At 39.2% G+C, this 23,668-nt stretch overlaps 1 protein-coding gene across 2 annotated transcripts in view; it reads left to right on the top strand.

The window, feature by feature from the left end:
- The window catches only part of DACH2 (dachshund family transcription factor 2), a 278,192-nt gene extending 257,482 nt beyond the window's left edge, over nucleotides 1-20,710 (top strand). The window contains exons 8-12 of one of the 2 annotated variants that reach the window (XM_062006544.1): nucleotides 4,937-5,082; nucleotides 5,603-5,750; nucleotides 8,510-8,629; nucleotides 11,616-11,681; nucleotides 20,349-20,710. In XM_062006544.1, the coding sequence (XP_061862528.1) occupies nucleotides 4,937-5,082; nucleotides 5,603-5,750; nucleotides 8,510-8,629; nucleotides 11,616-11,681; nucleotides 20,349-20,386 (518 nt within the window). In that variant the 3' untranslated portion in view covers nucleotides 20,387-20,710. Of the gene's footprint in view, nucleotides 1-4,936; nucleotides 5,083-5,602; nucleotides 5,751-8,509; nucleotides 8,654-11,615; nucleotides 11,682-20,348 lie in introns of both variants that reach the window. The other variant, XM_062006543.1, reaches the window with a different exon arrangement.
- Nucleotides 20,711-23,668: the final 2,958 nt, after the last annotated feature.

Below are 23,668 nucleotides of genomic sequence, written 5' to 3'. Positions count from 1 at the left end.
TTTCTAAGTTTGTCTGGTCTATGTTTCACTGCTTTGTTGAAAACAATGAAAAGATTTTATTAAGCACTTCTTCAGGACAAAAATCAGTTTATTTCAGAGTGCATAGGTGAGAACCAGCTTGGACATGATACCCTGAAGCAGAGCATAGTTGATGTTAGTATTTTGTGATAGTTTCCAAAAGCTTTTAAGGAGGCCTGCAAATGTATATGTAATGATTAGATACTAGTTTTAAAGTGAAGGGTTTTTATGGCAAAGCTCAATAGTGAAAAATGCTTGTATGCTATCAAGCTGTATCAATCATTTGAAAATGAAATAAAGTCTGATTTAAAGCTAGTGCACTGGATTAATCAGCTACTCCCCAATTGCATTCATTGACCCTGTTCATTCAGGGACTGTAATTAAGAAAAACAGCAGTGACTTGAAATTTGGCACCTGAATCACAAGGTTAAAGCAGTAAATTTCTAAGTCTGATTGGTGCCAGGTTATGAGGAGGTATCTCTTTTCTCACTGATGAACAAGAGTACTCAGCCTCTGGCAGAGAAGCAATGAGTGAGGGAGAAAAAGGCAGGCAGAGGTTTATGGAGGATTTTCAGAGTTATTAAGACACTGAAGACAGATAAGCCTGTCATTGCAGACTTAAAAATACAAAAGATTTGAAATAAACAATGCTTCAGACTACAGGGTTTTCATACTTACCATATTGTAAAGGAAAAAAACCCTGAACAATTAGTTTCTAGTTAAACAACACAGAAATTGCGAAAGTTTAAAATTAAAATAAGAAGTCTCACTATTTTTTTTTCTGTAAGATCTTTGGACAAATAATGCTATTTCAGGTAAAAAAATGTATCTTATCTTTGGAGATGGATAGCGCAGACAGCCCAGGTGATGTTGCAGAACCTGTTTTATTCTCTTAAAAGTCAGAAAGGTCCATTGGAGTATCTAGGCTGTTCTTTTGGAACTATGGACCAATAAATGTAATACCCATCACTCAAGTATGAAGCTCAAAGAATTGTAATTGCAATAAACCATTTAGTCCTTAGGTTTCTAAATTGTATGCCACAGGCAGGGAAAAGGAGTGACCCAGCTGACATCTATGTCCGGAACTGTCTTATTAATGCCAGCTGAAGGCTTTCTGAGATCAAATAGGTCTGGGTTAGTAACGAACAGTTTAATAACTATAAATTTCATATCAATTGTTGCTCTTTTCTCCATATGCCATATCTTTAATTTATGCATGAGTTTTATTCTATAAACTCTTGGAAGGGAATAATACTTATACAGCTCCAGATAAAGTTTGAAATATATGTGAAGAAATAACTTGGTGGTCTAACTGCTGCTAGGCAAAATGTAAATTGTAACTAATGTTTCTACTGTGTTCCGATAGGGATGTGACATGTCAAGTGTATCAGTTATATGAATGATGGGTTTAAAAACATGCCTTCTAAAAGAATATAAACCAGCTGGCAAATAAAAGTGCCTGTTGGTTTGGGCCATGCACTGTCATACAGGGAGCAATTCGCGTTTCTCATGTTCCCAGTGCTGCATTTAGTCCATAGGTTGATATTTCATTTTCCAATTCCTATTTCTGAAACTTAGGCAGAAGACTGAAGATTAAATACTTCAGTATACAAAATTAACAACAAGAAACTTTCTAGCAGATTTCCATGTGCTTTCCCAGGATAATATTCCATCCACTGTTAGTGTTTGCTGTGTATTTCTTTTCTCTGCAACATAATTCTTGCTTTCATCTATTCATCTGGATGCCAGCTAGAAATTAAAATAAAAAGACTGCACTCTAAATGGATTCCTGAATGCTATTATAAAGCGTGGCAGGTTTAACAAACAAGCTCAATAAAAGTAGTTCCCACTTTGCTTCAATAAATAGAAAGGTCATTTGTGTCCTTGGTTAGATGGTGGTTGTCCTAGCTTTATTTCTTGCTTATTCTGTTGTACTGTGCATGACTGCAGCTTTTAGCATTTATATATTTAGTGTTCTTTAAAGTAAAAATGCTTAAATCAACATTTTGCATTGGATACAATTCACAAAAAAATACTTCCAACACGTGCTATTTTTAATTACTTTCCCAATTATGATTTCTCAGGTCTAGCTAATAAATTCCTGCCTAACTGTGCACGTATTCAGAATATGGGCAAGATGTAGACACCATTCAGATGTGAAGACCTATTATAAGATTGAAATAGATTTCTAATGCATTTATCATTCATCTTTGCAGAGTGTGATTTCAATCAGAAAAAAAAGATGATGAATGGTTTGACAGTTTCCACCCATATACGCTAAAACATAATATGCTGCTTCTAGTTTTCAGCTATTACAGACTTTAACATGCAATGTGACCTTGGTCTGCAAAGCATGTTTGGTTAGCACAAAAACTTAATCATAAGAAGTCATAAGTAGAATCCTTCTTCTTTACTGCCCTTTTTCTGGGACTTGGAAATTTATTGCTTCTGGGACAGGTAGGATATGAACAATGGGCCAAATAGAGTCCAGGGTTATCTCATCTGTGTGAAAACTGCTGCTGAAAATCGATGTGACCTCTGCTACACTGTCATCCCAATTCCCACCCTCTGTGTCCTATTTGTCTTTTGGTAGAAGCTTAGATCTGTGTGCTGTCTCTATGTGTCTCTCTTGGGCCAGATTATCAAAATGAATCATTGCCTGCATACCTCTTATATTTCTATTTATTTTCCTGGTGTTGACTAGGTCTGATGAAATATGATTCTTTTTGCATTTGATCCTCACTGCAGCAAGCAGCACCTAATTTAGCTGTGTCTATCTCTTTAAAGAAGAGTAATACTATTTTGAAACTTCAATCTGCTGTACAGTAACATTACAAACCATAGACCATGCAACCTGTCTTCACAGTCAATAGTAATTTTCCTTTCGGCCAATTTAGTGTTATTACTTTCATCTCCAAATAGTGGAGATTTCTAGAGATTTTAAAGCAGCTCTACTTTTGTTATGCATACTTCATGTATTAGTTTCTTTTTCAAATACCACTTCTTTTAGTCTTTTGTGACTGCATGCCTTAGGAATTATTTCTGTGTAGCATCATACACAACAACTAATCAGTTTGTTTTAAAAGCTTTGCCACTGATAGAAGATGTTTAAATGTGATAAATGGTCTGTCTGAGTCACCACAAACCCTGTGGTCTGGCTATGTTACCAGAGTTGTGGGTTGGTTGTTAGTTCTTTTTTTTCCAAATGAATTGTTTAAGTTGCATGAACACAGCTCTAAAATGATAGGTACAAAGAGGTTACTAGCTTTTGTTCTTGTTAGTCCTGAAGAATCATTATGAAGATGTTCCACTTAATGAACTCATACAGTGAAAACAAAATACTCCCTGAATGGAGATTTCAAAGAGTACCTGGAAACTGCTAATGCTCCCGGTTCCTTGTCAGTCGATGTGTTTTAGAAACACAGCAAAAAGTGCTTACTGCTCAGTAGATGCTCCTGGAGTTTGTTAACATGGATAATAGCACTGCTGTAGAGACACCGTGGTTTAATTTGTTGCTGTCAGATTCTTTCTGAGTTGTAGTTTTGATTTTTTTAAACAAGAGAGATGGGAAAAGAAGTCTTTTTGAATATGGTATGGTCTAATTGTAAATCTTGGCCTTAATACGACCAAGACACTTGACAAATGAAACTATCAGGACTGGCTTTGGAGCTGCCCTCAGAAAACACATGCGTCATGAACTTACGGTCAATATGTTAGTTGCAAGCCTTACTGAAAAGTGATTGCTGAGAAAATACTCTTCATTATTTCTGCAAGTGCAGGAACATAATATAAAGAGACTGGATTTCCGTGGAATTTTACACAGAAAATAGTTTTCTACCATTTCAGAGTAAAAGAAATGTACAGAGTTTGTTGTTAAAGGCTGCTAGGTTTTGCTGTTGTGATTTTCAGGAAGTAACTTGATGTTTAAAATGAGTAAGTGGGGAAGAAGGACTTGTAGGAGGGATCTGAGAGAAGGAGATACATTTACTGACCTAAAATATATTTGAATTACCCTTTTGAAAAGTGTGAGCTCATTGATGGATGGATTCATCTCAAAATTTAAAGGATTTTTGAAAAATAATTGCTAATGTAGTTTCTTTCCGGATACACATTTCTACCATCTGTGCACAGCTCGATCTATGACAACGTGATCTGTTTGAAACAACTAAAGGGGAAGCTACCAGGTCTTGATTCCACAATTTGTAAGAGATGCATCCATCTAGTTTGGTGCAGTAAATCGCAGGAGTACGGCTGGAGCTGGAGCCCCCTCCACCACGGCCGCTCCCGTTACCTGCCACCAGCCAGCTCACTTGATTCTCCTGATAGAGAAAACTCAGCAAAGCATATTTGGCTACTGCCTGTGACTAGAAAGGCTGACAGAAGCAAGGTACTTGTTAAAAAAACCAGTGCGGACACTGTCAAGGAGGAGTTGGTGCTGGTGAAGCAGGAGGGGATGACTCAGTGGAGATTGTGACTGCTGGCTGTGGGAAGGATAGCATTCAAGGAGTAAGAAGATGTGATACATTTCTTGGTTAGGATTTTGTCAAGGTTGTAGCAACAAAAAGTGCACATCACAGAATGGCAAACATCTCGCAGTGAAGAGTGGTTGTTCAGGCTTAATGAGCTGCGTAATACTGTTGTAATTCTGTAGAATAATTCTGTAGAGTTTGAGATATAATAGTCTATTACAACTGTGTTGTAATCTTCAATATATTTATTATTTGTGTGCACTGTTTTGCAAATTTACCTTAGTAACAATCAGAGCAGCTCAAAAACTGAAACAATGTCAGTTTTACTAATGCACTTGATTTTGACTTCCAGGTAAACAGTGCTAGTGCTAAAAATGCTAGTTTCTAGAAATTACATTTGCCTATACTTTCAATGCTTTCTGATGTTGCTTTTATATCTGTCTTTACAGAAGAGGTCCAGATTGCCATTCCAATAATGAAACCAACCATAGATAAAGTCCAACTGGCTGGACAGGCCTTGCCTCCTGGATTTCCGGCACCATTTCTTTTTGCTGATGGTCTTTCATCAGTAGAAACATTATTAACCAACATTCAGGTAAATTACTCTCTATAGGGCCAGGCTTTATGTGATGGTAGATAAAATGTTTTTCAGTCTCTTTAAAGTTTCAGGAACTGTTCTGTATATGTAATTCTGATTTCTTTTATTTAGTGTAATGGTTAGGTTTTCACTCTCTGACGTTATCGATCATGAAAGGGTTTAATACATTGTCTGTTTGACTTAATAGTTGGCAATAATGGTCATATTAAAATTTACCAGTCTTATTATTCCTCCTTTGCTGCTCCCTGCAACTGACTGAGGTCAGCAATGATATGGCACTCTTTGTAATAAACCACATCAGTAGGATGAATTAGCAAAAGCTATACAGAATGATTCCGTGCCACGAAATTGCTCATATATAACATTTAGCCACTTCAATGCCCAGTTGCATTCCAGGTCTATAGGCTCCTGCTTGTAATTTTTTCTGTTTGCCTAGAGAGTGTGTAAGAAATGGATGAATTTTGTCATTGCTGAAACAAAATGGTATTTTCAGACCTTACGTTTGTGTGTGTTTTAGGGCCTACTGAAAGTGGCTGTGGACAATGCGAGAGTCCAGGAAAAGCAGATACAGCAGGAAAAGAAAGAGTTAAAGATGGAGCTTTGTAGAGAGAGAGAACTAAGAGAGAGCTTGGAAAGGCAACTCACAGCTGAGCTGCAAAGCAGAGGTGAGTGAGTGAGAAATGGAGTTTAGATATCTATTAAGTGTATAACCCTTTGGCATTTCCAGTTGGACCTATTGAGGACTTGGAGTTAACTGACATTCATACTTCAGTGTAAGGCAGCAGTGGGCTAGCACTGGTAATGAAAGATTTAAATTTAATAAAAACAGAATGAAGCACACTTTTCTGTAAGCAGGCAGAACACTGACTGAAGGATTATTTCCTGGAGGGCAACTGGCTGCAGAGAGTTTTGGCAAGTTCTGTGGAGGAAGGCTGATTCAGTTCCATGGTTCTCACATGTGTTATTACCACACTGCCTGTGTATTCCCAGCCCGATTTCTTCATTTGACAGCTTTAATTTCTTTTGTTTTCTGCTATTATCCTCCAAGCATTGAGAATCAGTTTTACTGTGAGAAAAAGAATATGTCTGTAATTTGGATATTTAGGTGATTTTTTTTCATTACCTTACTACTTATCTAGGCCACATCTCTCTAGTCAAGGTGCTAGCCAGCTAGTTTTACTTGTGGATAACTTCAGTGCAACAAAACAGACAAACTATGAGAAATTGTCTACCCAAGTGCAAGATCTGAAGCAAATAACCCTAGATAAGTCGGGCTTTTTTCCCATGAGGAAAAATGCTTCTTTTGAATCTGTTAGTTTTACCTACCTTTTCTAGTGCCATCACTTTTCCATTTATTTTATTCCAAATGAAGCCATAGGATTAAGTGCTGCTCTGTGGAATGTGATTACACATGTGAGCTGAAGCGGCACAATGCAAAAGCTTTTGTCAATCCTCTGCACAAGTTGGGATGGGTTGTGGAAATGCTGGGCTTTCATACAAGCTGGGTTATGCTATGGAAGTCATATTTGACCCCTCCCAGAGCTCGCTAAAAGTACTCTCCAGCTGATTTTGAGAAAGTACATGGGCATTATCCTCCGGTCCGACTAATCTTCCTTGTGCCAATGAGCCGTGCCAGCTCATCACAGATTCTCTGGAATGAGAGCTGTGCCCAGGAGGAGAGAGTTTTCTGGCTGCAGGATACACTCAGCAGAAGGGTGATGATGCGCCTGTAGAGATCCCTCCAAGCAGTTTAAACCAGGGAAAGGAGGTGCAGGTCTCACAAAGATTTGACACAAGAGCACTGATGACAAAAGAAGCAAAGGAGCCCAGTAACGATAGTTTAACAAAGATAATGACAGTCTGTTAGCCAGCAGGAGATAGGAAGGGTTGCTGTTGGAGAGGTAGGTATTTTAGATATAGTTCTTGCCCTAGTAATGGTAGCCTGGTGCTGATGAAAACGAGGGTTAAAATATGAGGTTAAAATTCAGGGTTTGAAAACCAAAAGGCTTAGGAGGTGCATTTTATTGCTTGAATTTATCTAGATGAGAGAATACAGTTGTAGCAAATGTCAGCAATTCCCAATGAAGATATTGATCATCTGGCTACAATTAATACCATTCAGTTCTCTCATTCTAGTTTTAGCTTTATTTATAGTTGGGTTTCAGACTGAGATTAGTCAGGAATACTACTGTTTTCTACTAAATCTTACACGGCTGTATCAATGGCCTGATGATGATCTTCAGCTAGGCACTGTTTCTGCATTACCTAACACAAAGCTATGCAGAAGCCCTGTCTCATTGTATTGTTAACTATTTTAAGTCCAAACAGACAGCTACTGTACAGCATTTTATGGAGTGCTTCAGCTAGAAGGGGAAATTGTTAATGAAGAGAATATACTACATTTACTTACCAGTGTTAGAAGCTTATTTTCAACTGGTGTTTTACCCTTTTAATTTTTCTCAGAGATTGTCATCATAGAGACAATGCATTTTGTTTCTCTCCTTTCTTTGACTTCCCTCTTTTTTTCTCCCAGTAGTAATGAATTGCAAAAGTACTCATGCTATAGTCAGGACATACCCCTTCTCGACACATACCCAGCAGTTCAAAAGCCTTACACCTGACTTCTGGCTTGGGGAGTGGTTCTGTTATTTCAGTAGTTCTGCTTCAAAATTAACCCAATTGCTGCTCTATTTTTACCAGAAAAATGGGCACATAGTTCTGTGGGATTTCACTCTACACCACTGATACTGACATTTCATATCCTCTGACCTACACACAGACAGTTTGCCTGCACGAGTAAATTTCATTTCCTTTTAATATCAGAAAACATAACTAAAACAAAATCTCTGACACATTGAGAAGACTTCTTCCATCTGTGTGGAGTGACCAGGGAAGATATAACCAGTGTGTTTGGGTCATCTTTCTAAATAAAACTACAGGAGGAGGAGGGATTCAATGCAATTGTCAGTTATTAAGGGAAGAGGTTAGAATGAAGGGTGAGAGTTTTATTTAATTTTGAGGATGTCCTTTGCTGCTGTTTCTAGAAATGCATTTAAGCCAATGATCTTCAACCAAATTCTGCAGAACCATAGCTGTAATTTATGGGTGTAGTCTGTGTGATGGGAACCACTGGGCAGTCTCTGAGACCCTTTGGTCTGGTCAGGACACTTAATTCTGGCTGTTCCAGAGTGAGGATGAGATTTAAGATCTTTAGCAAGATCTAAAGCCCTTTCAGGTTGTTCACTGTTTCACTACAGAATGTGGCTTGGGTTTTTTATTTTAATTTTATATCTCATTCATGCCAGATTATTTTTTACCTCAATCCAGAATTAGCCCCTCAAACACTGAACATAAACTCATTTACTGTCTCAATACATATTAATTGTGCTTTAAGAGCCATTCTTACAATATCTTTACATTCCAGCAACAATTCAGAAACGCTTGAAGAAAGAAAAAAAGGCAAAGAGAAAATTGCAGGAAGCTTTGGAATTTGAATCAAAGAGAAGAGAACAAGTGGAACAGGCGCTTAAACAGGCCACATCAGGTGACGGTCTCAGGATGTTAAATGGTAATGTCTTAGTTGGCCTTTCACAGTTAGCTTAAAATGATATTTAATTGAGTGAAAGAAAATAAGATGATGCACAGAGCAAATTCCAGAATAAGAAAACCAGAGTCTTCTCAAATAATTAAAAATCTATTTCAGGCCTTGTGCTCTGGGTCATGAATTAAAAAAATAAGTAAGTCTGCCACTAGAGAAACAGACAGAGCAGTTTACACAGACATGACAAGAAATGCTGAATATATTACCAGAGAAATCTGTTACAGTGCCAGCTAAGACAATGTGAAATTTGGTTCCTATAAGGTTCTCTGAACTCTCCTCTCCCAGCAGATTAATTTTTAGAACTGCTGAGCTTCATTTTAAAAGCTGTTTGGCTGAAGTTCGCTCAGCCTTAGGACCTATTAAGTTTGTTAAATATGTATCAGCTTTCAGAGCTGACTAGGTTTTGAATACTTCCCAAATATTCTTGTGAAACAAAAGCAAATCAGTGAATTTCCTAACCAGAGTGATTATCTTTTGAGTAGTGGGAAGATTTGCCTTTCCTGCTTAAAATGATTCTGGCCTGAGTTTAGAGCTTTGGTTGGGATCTTGCAGGCTGAATATAGTTGAGTTTTGATTCGTTTCAGGTTCTATAGCAAAGGTTTAGTCTGTGCACCCCTGCCCTGAAGTCTCTGCAGAGATTTGTGAATCTGAGCTCCCTTCAGTCCCTGTTGCCTTTGTATGTTGTATGTTCTGTATGTTCACTCCGTGCTGCCCAGGTTGGGTGCTGCCAGCAACTGAACCATAACAACACCTGCAAACTGCAAACACTGCCTGAACTGCTGGGTAAAAATCATGAGCTTGTCTTGTCCTGAGTTCTCCGTAGTGAAGGCTCCTCAAAGTGTTTTTTAAAGCGAGGGCAGGCCTGTCTCCATGAACTGCCATTGCAACACTCCACAATGGACTGCGAATTGTGATTTATCTGAAACACCTAAGAGATATAAACCCTTTAACTACAAGAGCAACATCTTTCAGAGGCATTCTCATCTGCTGGGTTTTATAGTCCAGCATATCACTATAACCAGGCACTGCCTGACTTTCCTGATGCACTGACAGGGAGCAGTGGGAGCTCAGGCGTGGATATACAGCTGGCAATTGCACTGTGATAAGGGACAGTGACCCAAAGGGCAGTGGGTGCACAGAGCTAGCAGAAACCTTTTCCACCAACCCCACTGGATCAGAAAAATGCCACAGACATAGCCAGCACCTTGAGGAGTGTCAGAAAACATCTAAAATCCTAGTGTGCTGTAAGGTCATTCACCCACATTCTGCCATTGTGTGTAAGCACCTGCCGCTTGCACCACAGTTAGCAGTGCTCAGCAGTTCTGGAAGCCACAAATTAAAGGGTACCAACATGCCAGCAATGTGATTAACAGATCTTTACATCTGCTGTTGTGGGGCTGGCTGCTACCCTTTTGATTTGCAGACACACTCAGGTAGTCATATATATGTTAGTGCCTGCAAGAAGCTGATATTTACATGCTAATCTGATTGCACATGCAAATCAGGTAGCTCATTAGCATCTTAATCCACAATTTAATTGCAGGTACAATTTTATGACAACAAAATGTGAAGGGCTATTCTGAATATTTTTAATTTAACTCTGAAGGTCTGTCTCATTTAACAGATGCTGTTATTAGTTACAGATGACTTTGTCATTTCACGTACATACCACATGTACTCTAAAAGATTTGAAAAGAATGAACCTTTGCAGATTAATAGATTGGTGCCCTGAACTTTTGAATAAGGGAAACCACTTGTAATTTTGTAAGAAAACACTGTGTACAGTAAAATACTGTTTATTTGTTCATATATATTTATGAGGACATATAAACAAAGATCACATATGTTTCATTTACACATATATGGCTAAGATATTGCTCATACCACTCTTCTGTGTGTGGGCATTTCATCAGGCTGCCGTGCTCTAATAGTTCAGTTAGGATGTAGGGAGACCAGCATCTTGGTGATACGTACTGACACTCCAACCAAAGTGAGCTGAGAAAGCAGCAGTGCAGTTATTCTCTGTTGGAGAAAGTTGAGAACAGGTTTCTGCACAGAAAAACTTCACAACTGTTTTTGCAGCCCCCTTTCAGGTGTGGGGTTTTTTCTTGATGTGATTTCTGAGTGCTGAATTATTATAAGGAAGCAGATGTTTCTTCAGGATTTGAGGTGCTGTGGATTCAAATCACATACCCTTCATGCTAACCCTTGTTGGCACAAGGTGGATAATGGCATCTGTTACCATGACACCCTGGGGTGTAGGAGCCCCTATCCGCTCCCCTCAGGACTGTGCTTATAGGTATTGCCTGTACAAAATTAAGTAGTTCCAAAGTGCATAGCATTGTGAGACTTTCTCAGCTTGGAAAAAAGAGCACAATCCATTTTGGAAAGCTCTTCCCAGAAATCTGGAAGTGTTTCACATAATATCACATACGTGATTTTGTTTTGGGTGGTGATGCATGTTTACAGCGTCCTGAGCTGAGTCTTTTAAGTGCAGTTTGCACAGTCCTTCCCTGTGACATGCACTTGCACAAACATGTTGGCTACGTCCTTTAATTCTGTGCTGTGCAGGTGCAGGGCTGCCAGGGTCACTGGAGTTTCATATTGTCACCATTTAATTACAACTTTTATTTTTAGTGTCAGATGCCCTCATTCTCCAAGAGAATTTTACAGCCATATTAATATCATGCGTTGGTTATTATCTGATCACCAGACAAATGTGAAGCACGTTAAAAATAATTCACTGTGAGACCAGTAATGTTTGCACATTTTGGAAACGATTTACTACTGAAAATTCTGTGAAGACCAAATGTTTTATGCAAGACCATGTAACTTGGAGATCACCCTAGTTTGCTATAAATATTTTTCTAAAGATGCATGAGAGAAGGACAAAGGGGAATGCATTAATCTTCAGTGTCATGTCTTTCAGATGCTGGAATCCCAGATATGGAAATAGAACACAACGGAACCCAACATGACAGTGCAGCAATGCAAGGTGCAGTATGTTCCACATCCCATAACTGTTTGTCATGAGCCATATTGAAAATGAAAAGTGGAATAGTTTTAGTCTCTGTTTTCTTGCTTTAAATATAACTTACACAAATTCATTTCATTTTCCTGTGCAATGCAGAAAAACTTTGAAAGATAAGTACTTCACAAGACCAGAAATGAAATTAGTTTGAATTAGTGTGGGAGACTCGTATTTAGCTATCAGTGCTATTTAGTGCTCAGTTCAAAAGTGATTTTACCCATGATTTATCTTTTAAAATTATTTTACCTCTGATCCTTACCTACCTGTCAAAGTCATAAGTGTTTTCAAAAAATACATGTCTTGTAGGTGGAGAGTTGAGGTCACATTCATGTTATGAGCACTTAGATAGTGCTCCATTCTCCTCACTGTTCAGGGACTGTTTGTAAATACAGAACATTCCCGTGTAGTCTTGAGTGCTTCCCAAGAATGATAAATGCATTCTGACTGTAGGCCTGTGAAGTGAGGGAGCTGTGCAATCATTGTGTAGGGGAGCTGAGATGTGGAGATCTTAAGAGTTATTTCCATTGCTATCAGAAGCCTATTTGAGACAATGCAGAAAATCCATAGTCACTTTTGATAAAAATCAGGTCTGAGTAATTTGAACATAGTGATTCTCTGAGTTTGGAGAAAGTCCAGTATTGTAGTGTTAGTTTTCTATAGAACCAGCCTTTTTCTCCCTTCAATCCTGTGCTATCTTCATTACACACCATTCAGTTCTGCACGGGCCACTACAGCAGCCTGGAAAGAGCTGCCCGGATCAGTGTAACTGCTGCTGCTCAGAGAACTTCCTACTGAACTGTGAGATGGTAACATGCAAAAACTAATTTGTGTTGGAGTAAGGAGCAACAGTCCCCTCCTGTGTAGACAGAAGCAGGGCTGCAGTACGGCCGCAGGTACAAGTGTCACTGCTGGCATTTCTCAGCTGTGGAAGGCTTGACTTTGCATACCTCTGGTATGCATCTGCCATCCATCTGTCATCTATACAGGAAAGCTTTCAAATATTTTCACTGCTGTCTTTCTGTGATTTGAGGTTCATATGCTATGTATTACAAAGAAGGAGAATCACAGCTTTACTGTAAGGCATGTATAAGGCATACAACATCTGTGTGTATATGTATGTGCACAGATGATTAGAGCTGGGCTCTAAATAGTGCATTTGGAAAATTGTGACTTCCAGAAACAGTCAAAACATTGCATAAGCACTTGGGACACATGTATTTGAGAAGCAAAATATTCCTAACGTTTCTGATCTACTTATGATACCTGCTCTTCCAAAAAGATTCTGAGAGTCAAAGCGCATCTGGACAGAATTAAAAAGGAAGTTAATTTCAATTTTCAATTGAAGAAAAAGGTTAGCTGGCTCTAATGTGCCTTCTCATCAAAAATGATTATAAATAACTGTGGAGAAAGCAATACGTAGCCACTTCCAACAACTGTTTTCTTACTTGAAGGCATTAAGAGAACTTTCTTACACTTTTTATAATCTATTGATATGCAAGAAAACCTGTGATTTTGTGATTTTTGTTCCAAGTTGGATTTTGGGGCTTGTTTGTTTGTTTTTAATCTGACGCCAGCTACGTCGTTCTTTAGTATTAACAGGCTTTGGATCAAGTTTTTATTCAGGTCAAAAGCCTGAAGAAAGGGAGAACTGGATGGCCACTGTGTTCAGTACCTCTGAGCTCAGTGCCCCTCTGTGAAGGCAGAAGGTGACAGACTGTGTAGGAGTTGTTGTAAACCTGTACCACACTTCTCAGTGGCAAAGCACCTCTCATCTTCACCACAGTCATGAGCAACATCGTACGCTGACTTCTGTGACAGTTTTGGTGTGGTAGTCCTGCTCGCATGGCTTTCACTAAGCCTTCTCAGCTGACAAAAAGATTTCTGAAGAGCTCTCTGTAGAGCTTGGTTAGATTTCAAAGTGTTTCCATCCCGTACCACCATCACTTTCATTTTTATTTATGCCGATGCTTTAATGTCTTTCTCTTCTCTTCTCTTTTCCTTTGATTGCAGTTTTTGTGCTTGACAGCTACTATTGCGCTGTCGTCTTTTAACAATTTGAGCACACTCCCTCATTGCCCCCTTCATTTGCTGCCTTTGTTTTTTGGGCCCAAGGAGGAGGAAGGATCAAAACATGTGTCCCTAACACAAAGCTTTTTCCAAGCTTCCAAAAATCTCTCTCTATTGCACAGAAAAAAAGCTTTAGCATCAATGCAGACCTTTCTTTTTCTGTTGTCAATAGCTCTGCTGGACAGAAATCTATCATTCACACAGTGCCTTTCCTTTGAAATTCAATTAGTTTCACTGCCAGTGTCTCCTTAAGATGGTTTAAAGGAAAATTACAAAAATATGGCACAGCCACCTTTCACAGTGATTAAGTCATATCATATTTTATACTCATTTCTTAAAATGATTTTATTAACACAAGCTGTTCATATACTGGGATTCTGATCTGCATTATAAATCTTTTCCGTTTAGTTCACTCATGTTCTCTATTAATTGAACAGCATTTTTGTGCAGATGAGACTTAAAACTTTTTTGAACTTTCAAGTCAAATACCTGCATCCTCCATAACGCGATCTGGTCCAACAGAGCTTGGCCTGAGAGAAGCTATTCTGCTGACAAAGCAGTAAAGTACTAGTTGCTGGAGCCACGAAGCCCCCTGCCTCATTGTGTGGCAGAGGAGAGGGTGATGCACACACACAAACACCCTTCTGGTCTTGTTTCCATAACTCACTTGTGGGCCAGCAAAACAGTGCATCAACCATTTTATCAACCAATCTCCGTTTCACATAAAATAAACATACTGGGTGTCATTAAGTGCACCTTCAGATCAATGATTTTTGCAAATGACATTCAAGTACCATTCGAGTAGTGCATTTTTGCTGATAAAAGCAAATTAAATTAGCACAAGTACAAGTGTGCTGATAAAAACTAAAACCGAACAGCAGCACCATTAGCTAACAAAGTAATATTTTCTCTTTACTGCTTTCTGCCATTTAGTTATTATCCTATTGGAAATCTAATTATAATCCTTTTACTCCCTAGTCAAACTTCACAGTTTTTGCAAGCTTAGCACTGACAAGTGATTTCATTACATTTGATTGCCCGCACCCAGATTGACTTAACTTCACTCCGAGACCTAAAAGCCCTCTCAGTTTCTCAGATTCCCTGTTTGCACATTACAGCAACAGCTCCTTTAATTAATTAGCATGAACAGCAGTAACATGAACTGCTGAACAGAAAATAACATCATTTTACGATCGCAAGGAGACTTCTCCTTTTGCATGTTTATACCTTAGTTAACTTTTGTATTACTATATTTCATTGTTAGGGGATATTGGAACAAACAGCAAACCAATGTTATCTTAAAATGTTAAAAAATAGATGTTACCATAATATTTGGTGGTAACAACTTACAAAAATAAAAGACTCTAAATTTCAAGAAGGAGGCAGCAGCATGGTCAGACAGACTTTACTCAGGTGAAAACATGGTTCAAAGCAAGTGTGGCTCACTGTACCTGTAACAGGAGGGTGACCCAGGGCTGCTACTGCCTTTGTTTGGGAAAGAACCGGGGAGAAAGTTTAGCACAAAAACTTTCAGCAACTGTGAATGACTTTTGGTTTTATTTACTTGCCACAGAGGAAGGACTGTTGAAGTTTGGAAGGTATTTTGGTTGTTACTGTTTAGAAAACTGGGCTTTGTTTTCAGTATTCTGGTACAACCAGTCAGGTTTCAAATCCAGCCTGTGGTAAAAAGGACACAAGGAGCACAGAAGAGAGGGCTAGTGTTTTTAAGAGGTTTAACAACTTTGTTACTATGTCAAATTATACTTCCAAATGCTGCAAACCACTGAAACCAACCATGGTACCCAATTTCAGAGTACAATTATAACAGACAAATTCAACATCTTGGAAGTCACAGTCTTAATCTTGTTTTCACTGAAAAACCATGTTCAAGCACTTTGAGAATCCTATGATGAGAAACTCTTGAGATTAAACTGAACAGAGGCCTGGTATTTTCCTTGTGAGTGAGTTCTTCATAGGAGCCTTAAGCCTTCTGTCTCCTCTCTGAGCTGTGCTCTGTCCCAACTGCGTGTCCTGCTCTGGATGCTGTGAACCATTAAACCTCTAGTAGCTACCTTGTACTATGCCTTATTGCAGTGTTTCTAAAAAAACTCTTTCAAAGTCATTTGCCGTTCCCAGACTGTTGTGTCCAGCACACACCGACATCGCGCTTCTGCTCAGCAGCTGCTGTCCAGGCCAAGGCCCGTGTCAGTAGCAAGCCATGCCATGGCCATGCTGGCCGTGTGTCTCACCTGCTGGCAACACAAATGCAGGGCTTTAAAAGCAACAGCATTGCTGATCTTCTGGTACTCAGTGTTTTTCTGAACATGTTTCTGTCTCTGTAAACACACACTCATACATATGAGGGAGGAAGGGGAGACTTTGCTATTTACTGGAAAGAGAAGGTAGGTACAAGCTTCCCCAGGAGTGTGAAGGTCCATACCTTTCTGTTCTTACAAAGGGCCATTTCCTAAGCAGGAACCACTGTGATATCTCCCTGGCAGCTCAAAATGACAATGGCAATCGCATCTACACCGTTTGTATTCAGTGAGAGTTTTCTTGTCCGTGGCTGTTGTTACTTATGAGGAATCCTATTTGCTCTACAAGTTTTTAGGTCTGTTAAACTTGACGTGGAAATATTTGACAGAGTTGACTTTGTAATCCAAAGCACAAATGGGGAAGAAACCCCAAAGGCAGCAGCCTGGGGAGTGTGCAGGGCTTGAGAGGCAGGTGCCAGGGCCCTGCACACCGCAGAGAGATCTAGGTCCACTCAGCCAGCCTGAGACATCAGAGACTGCACACCTGCAGGGCTAGAAAACGAGGTACAAAAGAGACAGAGATTCAAGGAAAGCAAACCAAACTTCATTAGCACCTCTGCTCTCAGAAGCAGTGTTCATTGTTCACATTCTTCCATGAGTCTAGAGGAAACCATGTCCTGCTCAGTTTGTGTTACTGTTTCACTGCTCAGTTTGGAAAGGGAACACTTTACCTGGGCAACTAATAAGCAGTGAGGAAATCAGTTTTACTCGCTGTTGTCACTCTCCTGAATGACTAGCCCAAAAACATGAGAACTGGCTGCCAGCCAGGTTGTTTCCTTTCATAGTAGTGAAGGGATCCTTTTCTGGGGTTTTCATAGTTGCCATGGTCCTTATCCCACTAGCAGAGGTCTGGGTGCAACCTCCCTCCAGGCCCGTCAATGCTTCAGTGTGCTGAGAGATTCACAAAATCTCAGAATGGTGGGGGTTGGAACGGACCTCCAGAGCCCATCCAGCCCAACCCAGTTAAAGCAGGTTCCCCTCTATCAGGGGCACAGGAACATGTCCAGGTGGGTTTGGAAACCTCCCAAGAAGGAGACTCCACACCCTCACCTGAACGGCAAACTAGTTTTTCCTTATGTTGAAATGGAACTTTTTGTATTCCAGCTTCTTTCCATTACCCCTTATCTTGTCACTAGATACAACAGAAAAAAGTGATGCCCCAACCTCCTGACATCCACCACTGACTTCCTGTGCCAGTTTACAGGGTGCTGGAGGTACTGCCCCAGCCCGAGCTGTAGCTGGTAGGCTGAGGGCTGCTTGCTGCTCTCCTTCCCGAGAGCCCTGCTCTTTAGGCAACCGTGAGGCTACACATGCAAATTCTGTTTTAAAGTAGTTTTATTGAAATACAGCTGAGTTACTGACTTAACGATAGTACAAACAAAGCCTCACAAAGGATTCAGAAAATTCAGAGATGCTGAATAGGCTGAGACATTTTAAAAAGCAAAAACACGTTAAAATGACTAAATATGCAGATGATAATTATTGCTTTTGGATTTGGGGTTTATACATACATTGAAAGAAAAAGACAAATGGTGATATTGTTGCTACAAGGGAGTGCAAGAAATGAATGTGTACCCTGGACTAACAACTTGGGTAAGGTACCCCCATCCTGAGGGAGAATTACAATTACTAACATCGGCCCTGGCTGACTGAGAAATTGCGAGATCTTCACTTGTCTCATACATTGTGAAGGGGGAAAAAATCCTTTCTAAATGTCTTGCTTATTAAGCCAGTCATGCATTTCACTGTAGGTTGTAAAGCAGTAGAACATGCACAGGGGGCTCATAAGCATATTTTAGTGTTAGGGAATATCATTTATACAGTTTTTATATTGTCAATATTACCCCTAGAGAATGAGATTAGGCTTTAAACTACTGTAAATCTACGCTTTTGCTCACCTTTGTATAATTTCATTTTTTAATAGAATGAAGCCCACATAAATGAATATTTGATTAAGGGATAAACCTAATAAAAGAATACATTTATTGCACACAGATTTATTCAAATCTTTGCCATATAATACAGTAAAATGCTATAAAATGGTATGTAGTTTGCAGTCAGCTACACTGAGGAGATGGTGAATATTCTTCAAAAAAGATGAATTTGACAACATTGCATTGTCTTTTGGGTCCAAGTGGTAGTGCAGCTGCTCCCAACAGCTCCATTCCTCGTATCTGGTTGCTGTATGACGTTGTTAATGCAGTGGAATTAAGGTTACTGCACAGCAACAAAAAGAATTCTCATTTCTGGAGGAGAATTGAGAGCTTTATAAAAAAGGAAATATTTAACTATGCCTTTTCTGTTTGCTGATCAGTAATAATCTCCTGGGTGGCTGCACTGTGGTGGAGCTTTGGCATTTACTTTCTGTCTTACAGGTATTGGAGATAGCTCCATTGAACTCTCCTTGAGAAATAAAAGGAATAAGAAGGAAAAATTGAAACCTGTTCCAAAGTTGTAGTCAAATCAGCTCACAGCACCCTCAGTGTGCACCTTCTACCTTAGCTGGAAAAATACTTGCTAAAATGCAACAAAATACCAGTGTCTGTTGTTGCTGCCTCCAGAGAAGCACACTATGGCCAAGGCTCAGCGTTTGGGGCTGCCTGTAAAAACTATTGATGTGATTTTTTTGAGGAAAGGCAAATCTGCAAATTCTGACAGTGGCTTCCTTTCTTTAGTAGGACAACCTTAATATAGGCTGTGTCACCTACAGCCTGCAATGGGAAAAAGTCACAAGCAGCTTCCTAATAAAAATTGTAAAAAAAACCTACCCAAAGCCAGACAAAACCCACAGTCTTCACTATTTGCATTTCTGCTTGCTCCCTCCCCAGGCTTTAATATTTGCCTTGCTAAGTTTAAGACAATAATTTTGATCAGCCAAAGGTTCCAAACTAATTTTAGTGACTTCTTTGGAGTTTCCCATGCTCCCAAACATTCCTCCAGAGATGTGATGTCCCTGGCTCTTCCGATCTTTATTCTTGTTTACATCCAAAATACATGTTAAATCATCTCTGTTTGGAGAGTCTGAGCCTCCTTAAAACCATGAAACATTCAGTTACTAATTAGCTGTTTCCTGTTCCTAATGAAGTGAACATGTCGGATTTGGATTAAAATTCAGCTACCGCTCTCCTCTGTTTATGGTTCCAGATGTTTTTGTTTTATCTAGGAGGTTACTTTGACAGCTCCTGCTAAATGATAAATCACTCATATTATAGCTGAAATGCATTTTGAAATTGAAATGTGGCAAACTTTGAGATTGCTCCAAGGATCGGTGTCAGTTAGCAGGTCAATACTTGTTCTTTCCATATGAGTGTTCAATATTGGCATATGTAAAACAGTAATGGGATAGATGTCAACATTATACAAAATGCTTCTCAGTATTATCATTTTGCCATCATCTTCACCATCAGTACTTAACAGGTTTAGCTGGGTGGATTCATGATTCATTGTATAATGAACACGAACATGGATTCTTCTTACTTTTGGTTTCTGTGGGTATTTTAATTTGGTTTTTTTCCTCTGGGCTTAAAGTTGTTTGGTGTGAAAAATTACAGTTGATAGGTATTACAACTATGAATATTTTTGTGAAGGAAATAAGTGGTTTTTTACTTGTTTCCCTAAATAAAGAAAAGCAAAAGGAAGACAGTGTTTTCTGAATGAAAGAAGAGTTTTCCAGGAGCAGATGCTGATTTACTTTTATGACAGTGGTTTAAGGCAATGCAGTTTTGTTTGAGCACCGTGTTGCCTGGAAGGTTTTGTGCACCTGCTAAGGGTATGTTTTAAAGGTGATGCCCTGTTACTGGGGCTGTCCTATGGAAGCAAGCAGTACAACACGAAAAGAAGGAAAAGGAGCGTTCAGTTAAAAGGCAAATGCCATAAAGTAAGGAAATCCAAATTCAAGTATCTATAGGCACCACTCAGCAGATGTTGGCTGGCAAGCACCATAGGAACAAGGTTGATAGGGTCTTAGCCCAGCTGAGCGCCTGCAGCTGTAGGGCTGGGTGAGGAGGTCGTCAGGGTTCTCCTCTTCAGGGCTTTGCCATCCCAGGGTCTCTTCATCTATGGTAAAGCCTGTGATGTCACGTGATGGATAGTTTATATCACTGTAGATCTGATAATTTGGCATGAGGAAGAAAAAAATCCACAAGCAAATAAGAAAACCTACCAATTAATTATAAAATGTGTGTTTCAGTTAGTTATAAGATGTGTAACTGTGTAATTGACCTTTTTTCTTCTCTTTTTTTTCTTCCAGAAAACAGAACATACATCAAACCTACTATTATGTACTGAAGGAAACACCTATTGCTGAAAAATGTATAATGATCACTATTTGAAGACTATATAGTTCATGAAAAACGTCCCTTCCAACCTTTGATGCCTTCAGTACTTTGTGGAGAACAGGATTTGTAGCATGAAACTTGAAGGACAATTTCAAGCAATTTACTGTTGCTGCATCGAAAACTGCCGTATTGTCATTAAGAAATATTGAGACTTTTTACAAGCTTACCATACCAAACCAAGCCTGTTGCAACAGATCATTTTTAGGTCCCTGGAGATAGAAAGGAGTTTTAGTATTTTTAAGCACATACAGGAATTACTCCCCCTCCCCCTCCCCCCCCCAAAAGAACTTCTTTTCTTTTTTTTTCTAAGGCAGTAGCTATTACTGTATAGCAATGGCACAATGATTTTAAGCCACAAAGGTCCTCACTGGCTGTACATCATACACGTCCAGTTTATCACTGAAACTGTTCAACATGGAGCTGTTTCGATTGTGTTTATAAATTAAGCTTTGTTTACTGAAGCAGATACTCGATATATATTACGTTTTAAAGAGAAATGTGTGTACATTTTTTAAAAGAATGATGTAAAAACTGTCCTTTCATTAGATGACCAATTCAAAAGTGTGAGCTAAACCCTAATAGCTGATGTAATATGAGGATTATAATTGATGCTTTTTTTTATGCTCAGTTCAGCTTGGCTTTTGGTCTTTTAAGATGAAAAAATGAATATGCAGTAGAGTGTTAGATAATGGAAACTTTTGAGTATGGTTTCTCTGTTGTACCATATTAAGTTAAAGTACACATTCTTTGTTAAAAATGTTCTTGCTAAAAATACAGTATTAAAAATTTTTTGTTTGACTTTGGAAATCTTCTAAGATTTTTTTTTTGGGACTGTGAATTCCCATAGTCAATGTACTAATGCAAAACAGTATTTTGCACTATTAAAAAGACTTGAAGAAATTACTTAATAAAGAGGGTGGGCTAGTATTAAACATTTTCCTAAGTATTGTATGTTCCAAACTGTGAACTTTGCAATGAAGCATTCCTTTCTCAAAATATGTGACTGAATACCAGTTTGAGTCAAATGGAATTAAGTAATCACCTGTTCACTCCTTCCTTCTGTTCACGGGTCAAAGGCACAATGCTCATTTCCTTATGAACTCATCTTTACATAAGCATACTTATGGTTACATACATAGTCCCTAATTAAATCACTGCCACTTAGAAAAACCCTTTAAATAGATCTGTGGGGAATATATTTCCCATGATTATGTACACTGCTGTCTGTAGCTATATATGTAACACTCACTATTTCTTTTCTTTTTATCACTAGATTATTTTTTTCCTGGTTAAAGCCTTTGGCAAACTTACTTTCCTTCAAACTGTGCTAGGTAATACAGCAGAGTAGAACCATCTTGATTTTTTCCTTCCTAAAAGAAATTAGTTAGTTTAACCATGCATCAGTTCAGGAAAACTTGTTAGCCTCTGGTTTACAGTTGATCAAGCTAATTGTTAGAGGAGTCTTCCAATTAACAAGCATGGTTTGTGCCACGTTATTTTTATAGAGAGTGTTCTAACAGCTGCACTAATCATACTGCCAGTGATTGAACAACGAGGAATGGAACGAGAGAGAAACAGAGGCATTAGGAAATGTGGTCCTCCCCACTCTAGCAGTGGCTTGTGTGTGAGTAAAATACTACAGCACCTAAGCTTAAATCCTATCTTTGACTGTTGATTAATTGTAGTTGCCATTCCATCAGGATTCTGTGAAATGACAGTGGGACCTCATTTCTAAATCTTTGGGTTTTTTAAACAGTCTGTGGGATTCTGCGTCATTTCTGGCTCTTCTCTGAATGGCAAGATTTTGAAGACAGTTCTTTGATGAGTTACTCAGAATCCTGGGTTTAGAAAGAATTAAAGTAACCCAAGGTTTCAGTCTGAAATAGCAGCTGTTTGGTTTCTTTTGTCTCTCAGTGGAGGATATTTTAGCATTTCTTTCCTCAATGGCTGATCTACATTTCTTAGGGCTGCATTGATACTGGGTTGATGAGCACATCATTGATTTCTAATTTGTCCTTCTCAGAACAGTTTTAAATGTCAAAGTACTGGCAAATGAGATTTAAGAAACTGATAAACTTCGGGGACTGAATCTTGTTAAATCCTTAGTAGAGAGCTCCTGATAAATACTGACAAACCAAGACCAGGAGGTCTCTTTATGTCAGCTCAATTCAAGGAGCACACTTGTAACTTCTGTGGGAGAAAGAAACTTAAGAAAGCCAGAACAGGCAACAGGTTTGGCTGATTGCAACTGTGTAGTTTGTGTGGAAGTACCAATTTCAGTTCTTTATTTCGTTTTACTTCCTATCATCTTAGTGATACTCCAAATGACACCCTCCTGCATAGGGATCTGGCTGGGATGACTGACTCAAAAGCTGATTCTTTTTTCAAATATAAGTGCCCATGAGAAGCAGGACTTTGGCTGTGCCCATGTCCTCAACACCTCCTGGCAGTGGAAGCGACCTCACACCAATATGTGACAAGGGTACAGCAGGGTTTGGGCTGCAGCCCCTCAGCCCACTCTGGTTTCCCACAAAGTATCTCCTTGTCTGTAAATTGCCTTTGAAATGGCATTAAATGTGCCTATAAAGTTGGTGTTGGCTGGGCACAAGGTGATCTTGGCTAAATGCAGGTAAGTTAATGGACAATGTATTTCAGCAGTTTTATGAATCTTGTGTAATGCAGACTGCTATCATCATGAACTCTAACAGAATCAATAGTGACCAATCTCAATTTAAAATGTGGATCTATAGTACTACACAGTGAGAACACTCTCCTTTAGAAATGCATGCTGTGCATTAAAAGCTGAATACTGGTTTAAGTAATTGCTGTCTACAAGTAAGTGGGCCATTAGTGTATTTATTTACAGAGTATTTTTGGTAACCTGTCAAAATGTGGGGAGACCTGAATTGTTACAGATTCCCTTCACGGCCTGAGCTGATCTCTACCACAGCTCCTCTGGGTGTGTGTGTGTGCACACAGACTTGGCCTCAAACAACACAAACGGTCACACAGAGCCTCACCAGCCCTGGGCTGAAGATTTCTCACCTTTAGCGGCAACGCTGATGTAAAGACTTCCCCCTTTCCCACTGCTTCTTCCCGTGCTGCATCCTGCCTGTGCTGCTCTTCCTTGCTGGGGTCAGGAGGGAGGGAGCAGGAGAGGGATTTACAGAGGTGTTTGTTCAAAGCCAAATCACCTGCTGTCAACAGGTGTTACACATTTTGCAAATGTTTG

This window comes from Colius striatus, chromosome 13 (genome assembly GCF_028858725.1).
Source record: "Colius striatus isolate bColStr4 chromosome 13, bColStr4.1.hap1, whole genome shotgun sequence".
Lineage (NCBI taxonomy): Eukaryota > Metazoa > Chordata > Aves > Coliiformes > Coliidae > Colius > Colius striatus.
This window is presented reverse-complemented; position numbering and strand designations above follow the sequence as displayed.